The sequence below is a fragment of the Denticeps clupeoides genome, chromosome 14 (genome assembly GCF_900700375.1).
Source record: "Denticeps clupeoides chromosome 14, fDenClu1.1, whole genome shotgun sequence".
NCBI classification, from domain to species: domain Eukaryota; kingdom Metazoa; phylum Chordata; class Actinopteri; order Clupeiformes; family Denticipitidae; genus Denticeps; species Denticeps clupeoides.
The window spans coordinates 7,743,580-7,760,054 of NC_041720.1; the positions used below are offsets into that span (position 1 = coordinate 7,743,580).

At 45.6% G+C, this 16,475-nt stretch overlaps 2 protein-coding genes across 7 annotated transcripts in view; both read right to left on the reverse strand.

The window, feature by feature from the left end:
- Positions 1-1,004: 1,004 nt before the first annotated feature.
- Positions 1,005-11,601, reverse strand: cldn20 (claudin 20). Of its 2 annotated transcripts, none has more exons than XM_029002713.1 (3): positions 10,983-11,601; positions 5,086-5,145; positions 1,005-4,457 (listed from the first exon to the last, which is right to left on the reverse strand). In XM_029002713.1, the coding sequence occupies exon 3, from the start codon at positions 4,362-4,364 to the stop codon at positions 3,522-3,524; it is 843 nt and encodes a 280-aa protein (XP_028858546.1). In that variant the 5' UTR covers positions 4,365-4,457; positions 5,086-5,145; positions 10,983-11,601; the 3' UTR covers positions 1,005-3,521. The 2 variants fall into 2 exon arrangements, with proteins under 2 accessions (XP_028858546.1, XP_028858547.1); XM_029002714.1 differs by lacking the exon at positions 10,983-11,601 and adding an exon at positions 5,434-5,560.
- Positions 11,602-12,783: 1,182 nt separating this feature from the next.
- The window catches only part of tiam2b (TIAM Rac1 associated GEF 2b), a 31,835-nt gene continuing 28,143 nt past the window's right edge, over positions 12,784-16,475 (reverse strand). For all 5 annotated transcript variants that reach the window (XM_029002709.1, XM_029002710.1, XM_029002712.1 and 2 more), the window contains 7 exons: positions 15,759-15,938; positions 15,455-15,573; positions 15,116-15,224; positions 14,971-15,029; positions 14,767-14,869; positions 14,577-14,664; positions 12,784-14,063 (listed from right to left, as the gene is read on the reverse strand). In XM_029002709.1, coding sequence (XP_028858542.1) covers positions 13,499-14,063; positions 14,577-14,664; positions 14,767-14,869; positions 14,971-15,029; positions 15,116-15,224; positions 15,455-15,573; positions 15,759-15,938 — 1,223 coding nt within the window. In that variant the 3' untranslated portion in view covers positions 12,784-13,498. The remainder of the gene's footprint in view (positions 14,064-14,576; positions 14,665-14,766; positions 14,870-14,970; positions 15,030-15,115; positions 15,225-15,454; positions 15,574-15,758; positions 15,939-16,475) is intronic.

Sequence of the window (16,475 nt, forward strand, 5' to 3'; positions counted from 1 at the left end):
GACTATGTAGGTGACAAATAAAATTTGAATTTGATTTAATCAGCAAATGTTACGAACAAATTGAACAAGTGGTTGGCATTATTCAATCCCATCTTTTCTTGTGAATAAGCAAACACGAGGACAAATGACCTTTTTTTGGTTGCCAGTGTTGACAATGACGTTGTCTTGCTCTCGTCCCTTGCATTTAATTTCTTATTTGCTAATTAGCCTGGCTGGACATCCAACCAGCCTTCTCACCCACCTTCGAGGTCTGATAAAGATCGTCCACAAAAATATTCGTTGGGCAACCCAAGGCCGCAAGAGTGTGGTCATGGTGGTTTCTGAAGGCTTTCAGGACGGGGTTCACGTAGACAATGGACCTCCTTGGACCTTTTTAATTTATGATAATTGAAGAAAAACAAGGCGTCCAGGAAAGGCAATGATGATGAATAATGGAAGGCTGGGAGACCTTGCCGCTCCAGAGCGTGATGGGGCGTCGAGCTGTGTAAATGGAGCTGATTAGACGCCTGGCTTCCTCTACAGAAGGACTGTGCAGGACTCGCTATCACAGTCTCACAGTCGGCTCAGCACCCTGTTGGCCATTATCTTTAGATGTCGGCAGTCAAGTCACGGGCACAGCCTTTTAAAAAAGCAAGAGGGAGGGGGGTATAAAGCAGTGAGAAAAAAATCTGAGCAAACTTTGAACAGAAAATCTCTTGATGTTGGAAGTTTTTTGAAGAGAGGTGAGGGCAAAATGTGGAAATCACAAAAATAGATTAGAATTTCAGATAAAAAGGACTTCTGTTGCAGTGGCAGCTGTTTCTGTATTCTGCGCATAAGAAAGCGTGTTATGGTGATCTGTATGGACTACTGGATGATGGAGGTCACATCTTTTACTGCATTTATCCAGAGCGACTTACAATCAGTAGTTACAGGGACAGTCCCCCCCTGGAGACACTCAGGGTTAAGTGTCTTGCTCAGGGTCCCACAATGGTAGGAAGTGGGGTTTGTTTCACTCTGACCTGATCTGTAAATACCATTGTGTTAACTCAACTTTATTATTTAATAAACATATAATGTAAATAAGCATTTTTAATCATTTTAAGTATTTTTTATCTTGCATTTTAAGCCCTTTAGTGACCCAGCTGTTCGGACATCTAGTGGATGTTCATTCCACCACCTAGGAGCCAAGACGGAGAAGAGTCAAGATGAACGCTTTCCCAGAACCTTGAGTGATTGTGGCACCAGTCGAGAGGGATCGAGGTGCAGAGCGAGCAGAGGTGAGAGCGCGTGCTTAACGCTGTTGTAGATCACGACGCATCATGGTCACTGGGTGTATGGCAGCTGAGAGAGAAGTTCTTTATGCAAAATTCAAGATGATCAATGATCTCTGCTACTACAAATTCTTCCAAAGCTAAGCCATAACCACGCCATGAAATATACTGACCATGTAAACATATAATACTAATATAAAATGGTAAAAATGCCATTTTAAATAAATTAATGGCTTCAAAATATAGGTTATGTCAAGAATTCAGGGTTGCTAGTATTTGTGCCCATTGCAAAATATATTCTACATACTGACAAAAAATTGCTAGGTTGTTATATGAAATTTATGTTAAAAATATATATCTGGGTTAATTCTTAAATCATTGTTTTCTTCACATCTGGCAGTGCTGCAGAGCACTGTATTTGTTAAAGGAATTCTGCTTCATCATAAATGTCATATTCACTTTTACTCCTCAGTTTCCAAGTAATTATCCCATGCATAAGCAAAAAGCAAGCAATGCAACGCCAATGGACATTCGAGATTGTGTGCGTGTAGTCCATTGCGATCTTCTTTTTTCGTTTGCTTTTATCGCCTCTTTATTGGAATAGAGTCTCTTTGGGACAGTCCATTAAGAAAACGAGAACGCTCATCCTTTCCCAGAAAAGCCCTCACAGATATTTCTCTTGGAAATAACGAAGAGAAAAGAAACACAGAGAACCTCGCTGAAATCACACAGTGGCACAGGGTTTGCTGAACTGTGTGCGCTTGTGCTGTACATTCGTGGCACACGAGTAACTGGGACTACAGACTGCATCTGCACTACAGGCTCCCAAAAACGTCGCAATTTCTTGTTGAAGCGTGAGTATTTAATCATTGTGGTTTTTATGGTGTAATATCCTGTTTAAACCACTTTAGTACTATTTGCTGAGATAAAAAAATTAATTCAGGCCTACACGTGAGGCTTAAAGCAGGAGTCTGAGCAACCATGCGCCATTTACCAAACACACACACACGCACAAAAGCGACAGCCCAGCGGTGAATGGATTTTCATGACGATCTCATTCCAGCCGGAAAAATGGCCGCAACTTAGGTTCCCGTAGCGTAAATCCATTTCAGGAAGGAAGGGGAACGCGTCCTCGCTTTTGGGCAATGATTCGGATCCCAGTCGCCTTCCTCAGAGGTTGGGTGTGTAAAAGTATGCATGGTCTGTGTGTGTGTGTGTGTGTGTTGGGGGGGGGCATTTGTTTTGACTGCAGAAACCAGGGTCACCTTTGCACCCCCCCCCCTGCACCTCAGCGCGTTGACTGACGGCGTACCGCTGATCCAGGAACAGCTATACCACCGTGTCTCCTGCAGCAATGACACGCGGACATGCTATAAAGATGATTGGGTGCGAGACCCCGTTAGTCCTGCGGCGCCAACATATGCGGAGGGGGAGGGTGTCCAAAATGCGTGTGTTCGTGTGTTTGACTATTTTTCCGCAAAATACACAGTTTAGATAAATAAGGCAGCGAAACAGGCTGAATGGACATGTGTGTGTGTGTGTGTGTGTGTGTGTGGCGTCTGACGATAAATGAGCAGAGTGCATTCAAGCAAAGAACCCTTAATGAGAAAGCAAAGAGCATCATTATCTGAGATGGTCCACAGTCCTCTGCGTCTCCTGCTCTGGCACGACTCACTGGAAAATGTGGGGAAAAAACGCCAAAAAAACAGTCTGGCCCTACGCCCGAAGCGTTATTTAAACTGCCCCTGTCCAATGGCACGGGCCGGAGTTGCGGGAAAACCACGCCGCAGACAGCATGCATAACCCGAACCTGGTGAGAGCGAGGAGCGCGTTGAACCGGCGTAACGGTGGCGCGAGCGGAGCGGCTTGCATATCTCTGTTGGCCAAAGCGATGGGGGTGAAATAAAGCGCAGCAGCCCCCTCTTGTTCCAGCCCTTGGCACTTTAGATGTCGGCATCTTGTGTCGATCGATCCCCCTGCGTCCTCCTCCTGGGGAACTTCTTTTTTGACATTTAAATGAATGTCCCGTATTTGTGCATTTTTCGGTCAACACTCGTCAACCTTCCACTTTCGTAGAAGCTCGCAGCAGCAGCAGCACTTCTGTGGCACCACCTACGCTCACCGAGCAGAACGAACAGATGAGAGAGGGCGATAGCGCCATCAAAGTCATTACCCTCCTCCACCCGTACACCTCCCCCTCACAATGGAACGCACCGCGTCCCGAGCCCTTATCTCCGTCCCGCAGCCGCCTCCCCGTCCCCTCCCCTCTCACACGTAGTCCTGCAGGCTGTAGCCAGCCTTGACGTCCTGAGGCGGGGGCCGGGCGCGGGACGGGGAGTAGTACGGCTGCTCCGGCTCCGGCTGGAGCTTCTCCGGGGGCGGCTCGGGCGCCTGGACCTTGTCCCGGGGCGGCGGGGGCGGCTCCTCCCGGTCGGGCGGAGGCTGGAGGCGCGGCTGCTGCTCGCGCCTCCGGAGCTGTTCCTGGTACAGCTGCTTCTGCAGCGCCTTGTCCGGATGGGACGAGCCGGATTCCGGCTGGCCGCCTCGCTTCCCGGGGCAGGACAGGCAGAAGATGACGCCGGCGGCCAGGAAGAACCCTGCCGACACGAAGGCCACGTAGACGGCGCCTCCAGGCTCGTACTTGCTGCTCTCCGGCACGCGGGAGTCCAGAAAGCTGGTGATGACTTCGTTGGTGAACCAGGACGCCGGGATGAGGCAGAGGACGCCGGACGACAGGAAGCAGGCCCCCGCCGCGATGGCCGTGTGGCCCTTGGCTCGGTGGCTGCCTCCCCAGCGGGTGCACTTGAGCCCCAGGGCAGCCAGGCAGAGTCCCAGCGTGGCCACCATGCAGGAGAGGACCATGGTCGTGCGGGCGGTCTGCAGGTACGCCGGCAGCGCCAGCACCGAGTACTTGAGCGTGCAGCTGAACACCCCGGTGCTCCACCAGGTGCAGTCCATCCACAGCCCCTGCATCTGCGAGATGGCCGTGATGATGTTGGGGCCCTGCTCGGCGCTCACCTTCCAGTTGGGCAGCAGCGTGGCCACCGTGGCGCCGAAAATGGCCAGCAGGGCCAGGGCGAAGGCCAGGATCTGCATGGCAGAGGACAGCATGGCCACGCAGCCCCTTCCCGGGCGCGGGCCCCCGCGCTATCGCCCCGGCGCAGGTCCTGACAGCCGATAATTCCTCCGCCAGGCTCCAGTGAGCTGCGATAAAGAGCGAAATGAGAATTGAGCTGAGCGGGCGAGCGTGACGCCCGGACAGATGAGGCACGGGGACCGGTGACGGCTGCACGTCTCTCCTCTTTCTCTCTCTCTTTTCTCCGCCACTCCGTCCCGCACCCCTTCACTCTGTCCACTTTTACGCTGTTACACACACACACACACACAAAAAAAAAAGAAAATCGTATCTGTCTGACTGCACAGCCCCGGATCTTCCGCACTTCGGTTTTGTGGAACCGGCGTGCGTGTGTGTGTGGTTTTTTTTTTTTTTTATTCTTTTCGAAAAGCATCAATTTTGTGCGTTTAAAGCCGTAGCATCTCCCGCCTGGAAGTGAGTGGTTTTGATAGATCAGCTTCCTTGTAACAGATGCAGGTGAAGCACGAGAACATTCCAATTTCTGCACCTTTTGTTGTCATTTTGCGTTCGTGTCGTCAGATTTTCCTTTTTTTTTCCAGTCGGTTTTTGACCGCATGATTTTGGAAGACAACGAAATGAAAATGGTTTTGTCCTTTCAATGACAAGGCTCATTTCCCAGATGTGGGGAAGGACGCTGATGAGGAGAAGCGCTTTTAAAGGGGTTTTACAGATTGAAAAAAGAAATGTTGGTCTTACCTTTTTTGGCAATGCAGAGTGTGCCGTGGTGCGTCAGGCAGCCTTTTAAACAATTTTTAGCTGTTAAAGAAAGAAAAGAGAATGAATTAAAATAAAATTAAAAAAAATGGTAAACTGCTGCTTTCTTTAGCAACACTGCTTTATCGGTAGAGGCTTTTTTTTTTTTTTTTTTTTTTTTTTTGGTGTGTGTGCTTCACGCACCTTGGTGGGCTAGAGGCTAAAAGCTTTTTGGCTCTGTACAGCATTGGGGTAGAGAGAGAGGGAGCAAGCGAGAGAGAGAGAGAGAGAGAGAGAGAGGGGGAGACGGTGAGTACCGCAACAATGGAGATGGAGATATGGACCACTGACCTGAAGGTCATTCAGTCTGACGCGGAAGGTGTGAAGGGGACATGTGTCTCAGCACACACGGCACAGAAAGTGATAAACGAGTGTGATAAGCCAATATTCGTTTTGCCGGCGTGTATTTAAATGTCCCATCACCAGCATGCTGGCATCTGAAAGAGGAATTTCCATTATTACCTGTGACAGTCAATTATCTGCAGCGGCGTTCAAAGTGCCGGAGAGATTGAGCAAATGTGGTTTGGTACAGAAGGCGATGAAATGAAACGCCGGTCAGCTCTGGCGTTGCAGTTTTCCCGGGGAAATTGCAGACTGTAACGGAGAATGGATGACTGAATGGAAGCAGCCACCCCAGCCACTCCCTACTCCACTGCAGTTTCTTTTAAAAAACGCTATTGACATTGTCTGGAGCAGGAATTAAAGTGGCGTTTAAGGTAATCCGCTGTTTGTGTTGTGACTGTACCACCCACGCTGTCAGAAACGCGGCACGCTGGTGCTGGAAGGGTAATTTTTCCTCCTCCTTTCACTCATTCGGTCTCTCTGCCACTTCTGCCACATCAAAGGATACTGACTGTTTAGAGTTCATAATAAAGAATGAACAATTTTGTCTGCACATATTTATTACTTTACTGCTCTCTTCTTCCTATCTATATTCCATATTCCAAATGATTCTAATCTACATTTCTACAGTTGCCAGTCTCCCAAATCTTGGGGCGATCTTAGAGTCCACAGTCCATTAAAGGTGTATTGAAATTCTGGGCTAAAAGTCAGGAAATTGTTCGAATTTTTTTAATTATTGTCTAAATAATTAAGTATTTAAATTCTGCTCTTAAAGATTTTTTTGGGATTTCACTAACGTATGTCTTTGCAAACCCCTCAACACAGCAAGATGAACAGATCATTTATCAGTACTCTACTCTGGGCAGGTTAAGGTGGGCTTCATCTGCGTCCGTAATTTGTGAAATTAGGATCTGGATCTTAATGCAGTTAACATGCACCCTGGGAGAGGTGATCTGAAGGCCTCTCATCTTAGTGGACATGACAGACTTTTATGAAAACCCATCTTTATCGCTTCCTCCTTTACACTGTCTGTGCAATAAAGGACAGGTAGCTGTTTGAACCCAAATGGCCCAGAGGTCAAACCTGTCTTGTGACCCAAGTTCATATCATAAAGAATGTATATCAGTGGTAACTAGAACACTGTTTTTCATTACAACACGATAGAGAAGGGGAGGGGAAGCGGAAAATGAATTATTAAATGCGTAAGCTTCAAAGCCTTGTAAATCTGATGAGGGTCTCAGTGTTCACTAAGAATTTTTAAAGGTTCGGGGAAAATCCTGAAGGTGGGACTTGAGAACAATGCCGTTTTGGCTAATGGACACCATTTTAAACCTTTTCCCAGAACACATCTCTTTCACAACACAGTCTGCTTAATAGTAGAAGCAAACCAAATAAAGAAGTCCATAAGTATTGGAATAAGAAAGAAAGAAAGATTAAGTCCTGTCCAAGGCCTTGTCCAACTGTTTTTTTTCAGTCTGTGTGGTGTCCCATTTCCACATTTGTGCCTTAAATATGCTCATTAAATTATATTAATTATTTAGATAATTACCTATTAAAAGGATTCACAATAGTTACTAGAATAAGAATAGTTACTAGTTGTGTGAATTATTTTTTTTAAATGAAAGTATGAAAACTAATTTCTATTTCACAAAATGAACATTTTTTGGAAATAATGTATGTATGTAAATAAAGTAATGTATGTAAATCAACTTTGTGTACCTTTAAAAGCACTCTATAAATAAAATGTGTTATTATCATTATTATTATTAAGTGTGTGCTTTTGTGAGCAAAACAGACAGGTGGATTTAGGGAAATAATTAATTTTACTCACTTTTTGCATAAGCGAATATGACACACCACACTACAGCACCCAGTGAAATGTGGTCTCTGCCCCGAGGGAGCAGTGAGCAGCCATGGTACTTTGCTCAGTGGCACCTTCGTGGCACCTTGGCGGTTCCGGATTTGAACCAGTAACCTTCCAACTACGGGTCTCTTTCCTTACCTGCTAGGTAACCACTAGCAACCACAAGTGGGAGTTTGGGATTTTAGAGTAGGCTGTGCGAAATAAAGGCTGTGAACCTGTCCCATGTACAAGGTATGCTTTCCCAGTGCTCTGAAAACTAGCTCTTCTAGCTGTCAAGGGGGCGCTGTACCCCGTATCCCGTTCCCAGGAATCCACTGTGGTGTCTTGACTCTGTTGGTATGAAGCACATGACTATATATATATTGAGACTGAGGGAAGACAATAGGGGGTCAGAAAAATTCTTATAGTTTAAAAATGAGAAACTGTCAGCTGTTCAGACTGAATGTGAAAAACCTTGACTGGCGGAAGACATTTTTCTTCTGCATTAATACAGTGATCGTTCCGATACGGCCTTCATCTTTTTTTGTATGCCTGCGGGTAAACAGGATCTTCAATGCACTGAGCGAATGTTTGAAGTCTAACACCATGCACGGAAGAGATTTCAGGATGAGACAGAAACAGATCATGGATTAGCATGATTAGAATGGAATTTACTGGAGTGGTTTAGCTTTTCTTTTTTTTTAAAGCAATATTTACTAAAGGCAGTCATGAAAATTTCCTTGCACCAGAACCACGTTTAGTGGTTGCATAAGAGCCAAGTGTGTCAGTTCAATTGCCTCTGTTAGCTTTAAATGCGGACGTTAAAAAGCTCAGTTCCATGCATGTCTGTCAATAAAATCCAGTGGGCAGGGAAAGTATTCAGACCCCCTTAAATTTGTCACTCTTTGGTATAAGGCAGGCATTTGCTTAAGTTCATTTTTTTTCTGCATTCACGTACACTCAGTACCTCATATTGACAGAGAAACACAGAATTGTTGACATTTTTGCTGATTTATTAATAAAGATAATCACATGGCCCTAAGTATTCAGACCCCTTGCTCAGTATTTAGTAGAAGCACCCTTTTGATCCAAGTCTTTTTAAGAAAGAAGCAATACGTTTTTCACACCTGGATTCGGGGATCCTCTGCCATTCCTCCTTGCAGATCCTCTCCAGTTCTGGCCGGTTGGATGGTAAACGTTGGTGGACAGCCATTTTTAGGTCTCTCCAGAGATGGTCAGGGTTCTGCCTGGGCCATTCAAGAACAGTCACAGAGTTGTTGTGAAGCCTCTCCTTCGTTATTTTAGTTGTGTGCTTAGGGTCATTGTCTTGTTGGAAGGTAAACCTTCGGCGCAGTCTGAGTTCCTGAGCGCTCTGGAGAAGGTTTTAGTCCAGGATATCCCTGTATTTGGCCGTATTCATCTTTCCCTTGATTGCGACCAGTCGTCTTGTCCCTGCAGCTGCAAAACACCCCACAGCATGATGCTGCCACCACCGTGCTTCATTGTTGGGACTGTATTGGACAGTGCCTGGTTTTCTCCCCACATAACGCTAAATATTAAGTCCAAAAAGTTCTATCTTGGTCTCATGATTTACATTTACAGCATTAATCAGACGCCCTTAGTTACAGGGACAGTCCCCCCCTGGAGCAATTTAGGGTCTTGCTCAGGGACACAATGGTAGTAAGTGGGATTTGAACCTGGGTCTTCTGTTTCATAGGCGAGTGTGTTACCCACTAGGCTACTACCACCCATCAGACCAGATAATCATATTTCTTGGAGTCCTTTAGGTGTTTTTTTAGCAAACTCCATGTGGGCTTTCATGTGTCTTGCACTGAGGAGAGGCTTCCGTCGGGCCACTCTGCCATAACTCTGCACTCTGCAGTGATGGTTGACTTTCCACAACTTTCCGACTGCATCTCTGGAGCTCAGCCACAGTGATCTTTGGGTTCTTCTTTACCTCTCTCACCAAGGCTCTTCTCCCCGATAGCTCAGTTTGGCCAGACAGACAGTTCTAGGAAGGGTTCTGGTCGTCCCAAATGTCTTTCATATAAGGATCATGGAGGCCACTGTGCTCTTAGGAACTGTAAATGCAGCAGAATACTTTAGTAACCTTGGCCAGATCTGTGCCTTGCCAGAAGAAATGGACCCGAGTTAAATATATGAGTGTCACAGCCAAGGGTCTGAATACTTAGGACCATGTGATATTTTAGTTTTTCGTAGTTAATAAATCTGCAAACATGTTAAAAATTCTGTGTTTTTTTGTCAATAATGGGTGCTGTGTGTACATGGCTGCAATATAACAATGAGTGAAAAATTTCAGGGGGTCTGAATACTTTCTGTACCCACGGTATAGGTGTGACCTAGAAAAGACCTACACCTTCTAAAGTAAATCAATTCATACCAGAGAACAATAAAAGAAACCCAGTTAACGTTTTATTCTGATAAATAAGGCTGGTAGCACGTTTTTGACTTGTGTTGGTTTTGACACACCTTAAGATGGCCAAATTACCTAGTCAACCATTTCAATCATTTATCAGACGCCCCTATCCAGAGCGACTTACAATCAGTAGTTACAGGGACAGTCTCCCTGGAGACACTCAGGGTTAAGTGAAAGTGTAGAAATGTGTCCTCTGTATTTGACCATCACCCGTGGTGAGCAGTGGGCAGCCATGACATGCTCACAGGGGCCAGTGTGTGGGGACGCTGCTCAGTGGTTCGGGATTCGAACCTTCTGTTTAAGGTTCCGCTTCCTTACCCGCTAGGCCACTACTGCCCCTTAGTTTAGTGTCTTGCTCAGGGACACAATGGTAGTAAGTAGAAGTAGAACCTGTGACTTTGTGGCCTTCTGGTTCCTTAGCCACTAGGTTACCATCCACCTTATTAAGCGTTTTGTTTGTCCAGTGTGTATTAATGTCCATTAATTATTATCCTCCTAGAGATGCATCACATGTGAAAGTCACTTGAAAGAGGAGGAGGTTACATCACTATCACTACTTCCATGAAAACATCTCACACTGCCTTCTGAAGAGGTTTGAGCAATCAGATTTATTAGCTAATTAGTTTTCATTTATATTTTTATGTGACCTTATCCAGACGAATGAGCCCTGCCCTCCATCCCACACACAGACCCAGGTGGAGCTCTCTTTCTATTCATGTAGGGATAAGTCCCACTTGTCTACAGATGAGACCTGGACCCTTCTGATTGAATAGTCTGCATGGGTTTAACAGCGTATTTTCCTCAGTCCTCACTCCATCCTCCTCCTTTTCTCCAGTACTATGCTTTGGTTTGCTGTGACCGATGTGGTCATCTGGCCGGCTGTGTTTAGAAATACTCGGCGCCTGATGGAAAAGTAAGGATGTTGAAGTAATTGTGATTTTTGCAGAAATATTTATGTTGTACCCCACTTATCTGTGACGTACCTTGAGAGCACAGTTGTGCGTAAGAGCATTGTTGAGGAGGATGTGGAATGCACCGGAATGCAATGTATGATGGCTAAATGAATTCTCTGGCTAAATGTTGTTCCAAATGTCCAAACAGTGTGATGGAAGTTGCATTCTGCTTGAACAATACAATGGAAAAGGCCACGGTGTTTCCTTTCCAAAACCAAAAAGAGTGGAACTGAAAAACAGACTTTGAAAAAAAAAATGAACTTACCACCAGAACTTTTCCCAACAAAACCGACTGCCAGCCTGGAGGGATCATAAGCAAGGGGTCACCAAGAGGACGGATGATCTCAACTGTGGTTCACAGCGCCTTCCAAGTTCTCCACAGACATGCCCAGTTAGATCTACTCAAACCCAAAACCAGCATGGCCTTGTCCAGAAGCGGACAATATCCCGCGGTGGTTGAGGTGTCCAGCAGTTCAAGTCCAATGGTCCATTTCCATGCCAGGAGAAACCTCCCAGCTACATGGTGGTCTGCAGTCTTCCACAGTCAGATCTATTCTGTTCCCCACTGAAGGGCTTCAGGCAGAAAGTGAGAGGCAGGAACTAAAGAGGTGTGATGGAGGGAGAGACAGCGCGAGGTAAGGAAACTATGGCGCTTTGAGACAGTGTCTGGTCTGCAAGAGTTACTTCAGCGCCCTGTCAGTTCAGTTTAGAGCAGTTCAAAGGCTGCAGAAAGCCAAGACCCTTCGGTACTGATTCAGATCCGTTCCCCCTGTCCGTCACGTGTCTCTCACACTCTCATCGTCCCACCACCACCCACCTCCGGCTGCGAGTGGCGAGACCCTCCAGTCGCTTCCAGCGGACGTGTTCTCCCTTCGCCTCCTTCTCCTCTCCTCCTCTGGCTGCCTGCGATAGAGAGCGCGGGGGTAGTGGAGGTTGGGAGGAGTGGTCTGATTGAGAATTTATGTGTGAGCGGAGTGGGCCGTCTTTACGGCCCTTCACACAGGTGTTACTGTGGCAACGCGAGTGCCGCTGGGTTGCCCTCGCAGACTGCTTTTCCTTTCCTTCCTGTCTGGCTGTTTTTTAAATGCTGAATTCATTTTTTTTTTTAATAAGGTGTGGTTTTGATCTCTCCTGCTGTCTTCAGAACGCTGTACAAGCCTCTCTTCTCCGCCACATTTTTTTTTTTTTTTTTCGCAGCTAGAGACTCATCACATATTTTATCTCCATCCCCTTGTGTGATGGAGCACTACCCCGACAGTGCTGAAAAATATCATTTGCTCCTTATTCAGATTCATTTTTTACAGCTTCGTCTCAAATTTGGAGATGGCAAAAGGAGAGCATCTGGCTCTGAAATGGGCTCTTGAATCTGGCACCCCCACACTCATCACCACTGTTGCCCACGTCCCCAGCTAACAAAGGCACTCGAGAGAATGGGAGCCATAATTATGGCTCATCGGAGAGCCCTGCTGCCTTTCCTGCACATGGAACCGCGGCATTTGTGCTCTTTTGATTCAGAAAGATAGAGATCTGCAACCCCCCCCTCCCTCTCTCTCACACACACACACATACATACACACTTAAATTGAAGGAAACTGAATACAAGAATACAGTGAATCAATATATTGATGAAAGTCCTGTTTTCATCTAATTGAATACTGAGATCTAACATGTCAGAATTCATGATGGAATTTACATAAGGGCATGGACAAAAAACATGTTCCCTTATAAAATATATTTTGAACATAATTACGTGAAATGCAATTATGTTTTAAAAATACATGCAATTATGTTGTAAATAACTTCATAGCATTATATCGTAGCGTGCTATTTTCTGGCCACATCTCCCATCTCTGCAGATGAATGCCGTCCCTGCAGCATCGCAAGCCTGCTGGTTTATAGTAGACCTGGTGTAATCTGACAGTAGACTCAAATCATGGCTCCCACAAATGTATAACTGTCAGCGGAGACTTCATCAGAGTGCATAAAAACGCACTGTTCTAGAAGTCAGCGTGCTGCAAAAGCTGCAGCAGTAGTACACTGTAAAACAGAGACACTCTGTTGTCTGTACAAAAAATTGTTTATTAAATATTACATTTTACATCACCTGTACAAGAAATGATTGTGTAGAGAACTAAATATATTACAAATAAATTAGCTTAACCAAATATGAGCATTGCATTGACAGTAATTCTTCTTTAGAAATGCTTTAAATATCTCAAATGTGACCAGGACATAACCTTAAACACAAAACATGCAACTTAGAGGAACATTTCTTCGGTGAATATGATCACAAAACAAAATAATACAAAAGAAACATACAAATATAATTTCATAGTCATTCAGTATTTTAAAAATCAAGCAATTCCAGTCTTCAACTATAAATTGCCTTTGTCAAAAAAAGCAACAAAATACAGTTTTAAAAAAAGTATGGTAAGCAAGCCGACAACAGAAGGCCACGTGGTATTTTTATACCCTGTTTCTCAACGCTATAGTCTCTTCTTCTCTTTACATTAAAGGCATTGCTGTCTAAAAAAGTGGACTATTGCAGCCCGTGCACAGCTTTCAGTTATTTACTCTGCAAGGCTCTGTAAGACAGTCAGCCGCCGGCGTGTTCCAAGCCAGTTGATTCCATCATTCATTTCAACACGATGTTGCCATGGAAACCTGACATATAACAAAGCGGAACGGGCCGAGTCTCATCCTTGAAAATTTAGTCTTGAGGCTGTTTTGTCGTTGAATAAGCGTCCGATTCTCGTGTGCGAGACTGTGGGTTCTCAGTCTCTACAAGGTGGAAATGGCAGCTTTTTGGATTCCCAGAACCGTGTCGTAGAAGCAGTCCTCATTCACCACTGAGGCCAAGCTCTGGACACTGAAATCTCTGGCCAGCAGAGCATTGAGGTCCATGCTGCTGGGAGACTCCTGCAAACCCTGGCCCTCCTGGACACCACTTGTCAACCTTTGGTCGAACTCTTGAGCAGTCCCACAGTCCACCTCTTCACTGAAGTGCAGTCTCTGGAGCTGGGCTTCTAAAGCACTTGTCAAGGAACAGAGTGTGGCCCTTTTGCCCAGTGTGGCGCTTCTGTCGCCGGAGAAGTGCCTGGTACGGCTGGGCAAAGCGGGCTCAGAGTGACTGTCCCCATCTGCATCCAGCAGACTGCTCCTTAGCCCGTTGAGATGAGGCTGCTGTCTGTGCACCCAAGACCCCATTCGAACCGATGCTGCTGGCTGGGATCTTTGAAACGTGGAGATGTTTCTGCCGACCTTCTCATCTGGGCGGGTGCGCTTGCCATTCTCCTTCAGGAGGGACCGGAGGGCTTTCACCGCGTTGGTCTTACTTTCCAAGCCACTGACCAGAGGAACGAAAAGAAGCACAAAGTCAGGGTGCAGAATTTTTAGGGAGCTGCTTTCACACGAACAGTTGGATTTGCAGCAAGATTCATATTAGGGGATGCGTTCATATTAGGGGATGCAATCAAATGATGTTCGTCTAAATAATAATTCAAACTAAACACACTGGGTTCCTGGAGTTGTTCTTACCAGGCTGTTTTTATTCCAGTTATTCATTTATTCTTAATGAAACTATGCAGGACACAGGGCATCCAGCAACAGGTCAGAGATACGGCTTTATTCTGAAAAATGCAAAACTAAACTTTTGGGAACCCTATCAAGGGGGTACGTTTCACTTCAATATTAGCAGTGGCAGGTTAATGTACCAATATTAAATACTGTGCTGTGATGATGGATAGGGCTGTAGGGGTGATCCGTTTTTGTAAGTCCATGGTACAGTGAGTCAGAGAATGATGATGAAGATGAAAAGGCCAGCACGATCCTCCTAGCGCATGGGTCAACGGCCTCTCACCTGCTACTCAGCTGGAACACCATCTCCGGTCTGCCCTTAACTTCTGACCTGGTGTGAACCAGTTCCCATACACTGGCGTTCTCTGATCCTATGAGAGGTAAAAGGAGTAGGAGAGTAGATTTAAATAAGATTGAATTTTCTCTTAGTTTTACAACAACAAGTCAAAATGAGATTTTTTTCCTTCACTGACCTGCTGAATTTCCCAGACGAACTTGTAGTGCAGACACAGGAATGAGCCAACGGAACTTAAAGGGGTCCAGATCCCCCTGAGAATAGGCTGAGCGTGACGACGTCTTAATAAAGCACACACACACACAAACACGCAATTACAACCAGGACAAGCTCTTTAAGCATGACCAGTTAAGAAATAGGCGTCTGAGGCTCTGAACCTCACCATCTTCTTCTTCATCTTGGTGTTCTCACGGTACACAAGGATGGCTGCCCTTTTGAAGACTGTGGGGAGGACAGAAGACAGAAATTGGATTACAACCTATTCCTCAACGTGACATCCACATCTCATATTCTACAAAATCACTCACTGAAGAGGGTGAGCTCAGGGTCCTTCCTCATGCGGCCGAGAGACGGCAGGGGGTTGAGCCACTGGACTGAAGAGTGGAGCAGGAATTCGCCCATTGAGATCTCTGTGACCTGAGAGCCCGGCACATTAACAATCATAAAGGCCCTATCACCATTATCACCATGCCTAGCAAAATACACAATCATTAAGAACATCATACTTCTTAAATTTTCAAGGTTTTTTTGCCTAAAACCCACAAGAAACCACATTGAGAGCATATTACAAATACTTCTTCCTTCTCGTCATAATGGAAGCAATTATGGAGAACATTAACTGGAGCACATAGGACGATGCATCATACCTCTTTCTCAGAACTGCTCTGCTCTGCCACCAACTGGTCAAACACGGTACCATAGTCTTCATAAATTTTCTGCATCTCATTGATGTGGCTGGCCACCTTCTCCATAGCCTTCAGGGCCTCTAAAATATTAACACAGAGAAACCAGTTTTAACGCTAGCAATCTATTGATCTATTTTATGCGTTTGAATTTTGTTATGTTAAAAGAGATATAGAGCACCATTATTAAGATTAGTTGAATCCAAATAAATGCATGCATAGAGGAGACAGGATATAAATATGTATAGCCATGCATGTCTGTTGGCACCTGTGAGGTGGCTGTGCTCCTCGCTCTCAGCATTGGTGAGGGACACCAGCTCTCTGAGCAGCAACGGGTACTTCAGCACCCTCTGCACAGGCTTAATGAGGTAGGACTCCAGGGTGGATGAGTGCTGCTTGGTGGGGTTCCTAGCCTCCAGGAACTCCTTAAACGCCTGGTCTGTTTTCGCTGTGGTTGGACAAGATGATGAATATGCAAATGAAGCGCCTTGTTTTTTTGCTACATACTCTTCCAATTCGATCAGCTACATAGTTTTCCCTTCGGACCAGCACCAGGGCCTGGGGCATGGCTGTTATGTAAGAGTGTAGAAAGTGTTTCTGGGATATCAAAGCCTCATACTGAAGAAACATTCAGAAAAAGGCTACTTGGTTCAGCGATAGGAGAACATCGCAAGCCCATCTCTATTGCAATTCACAAGGAACATTGCTCCTCAGTTATGTTTCAGCTATCAATGCTTCTGCTGTTTTTTTTTTTTATCAATGCTTTTTTTCTATAATGGAACAAAATACTGGACTAAAGGAAGGTCCCACAGCACAGCGTTTCTCCAACTTCATTGTCCTGGGGACCTGCCCTGCATAAAGGGGCATGCAGTGACAGAAGCACTGAGATCAGGCTCAGTGGCCCATAGAAACACCGCCATAGCACATCTGTGACTTCACCCTCAAAGGCCACTTGTTTAAATTTTTTCATACGTTGCAGTCAACG

Excerpts from the sequence above, each read along its gene's own strand:
- cldn20 (XM_029002713.1), bottom strand. The coding sequence starts at position 4,364 with ATGCTGTCCTCTGCCATGCAGATCCTGGCCTTCGCCCTGGCCCTGCTG.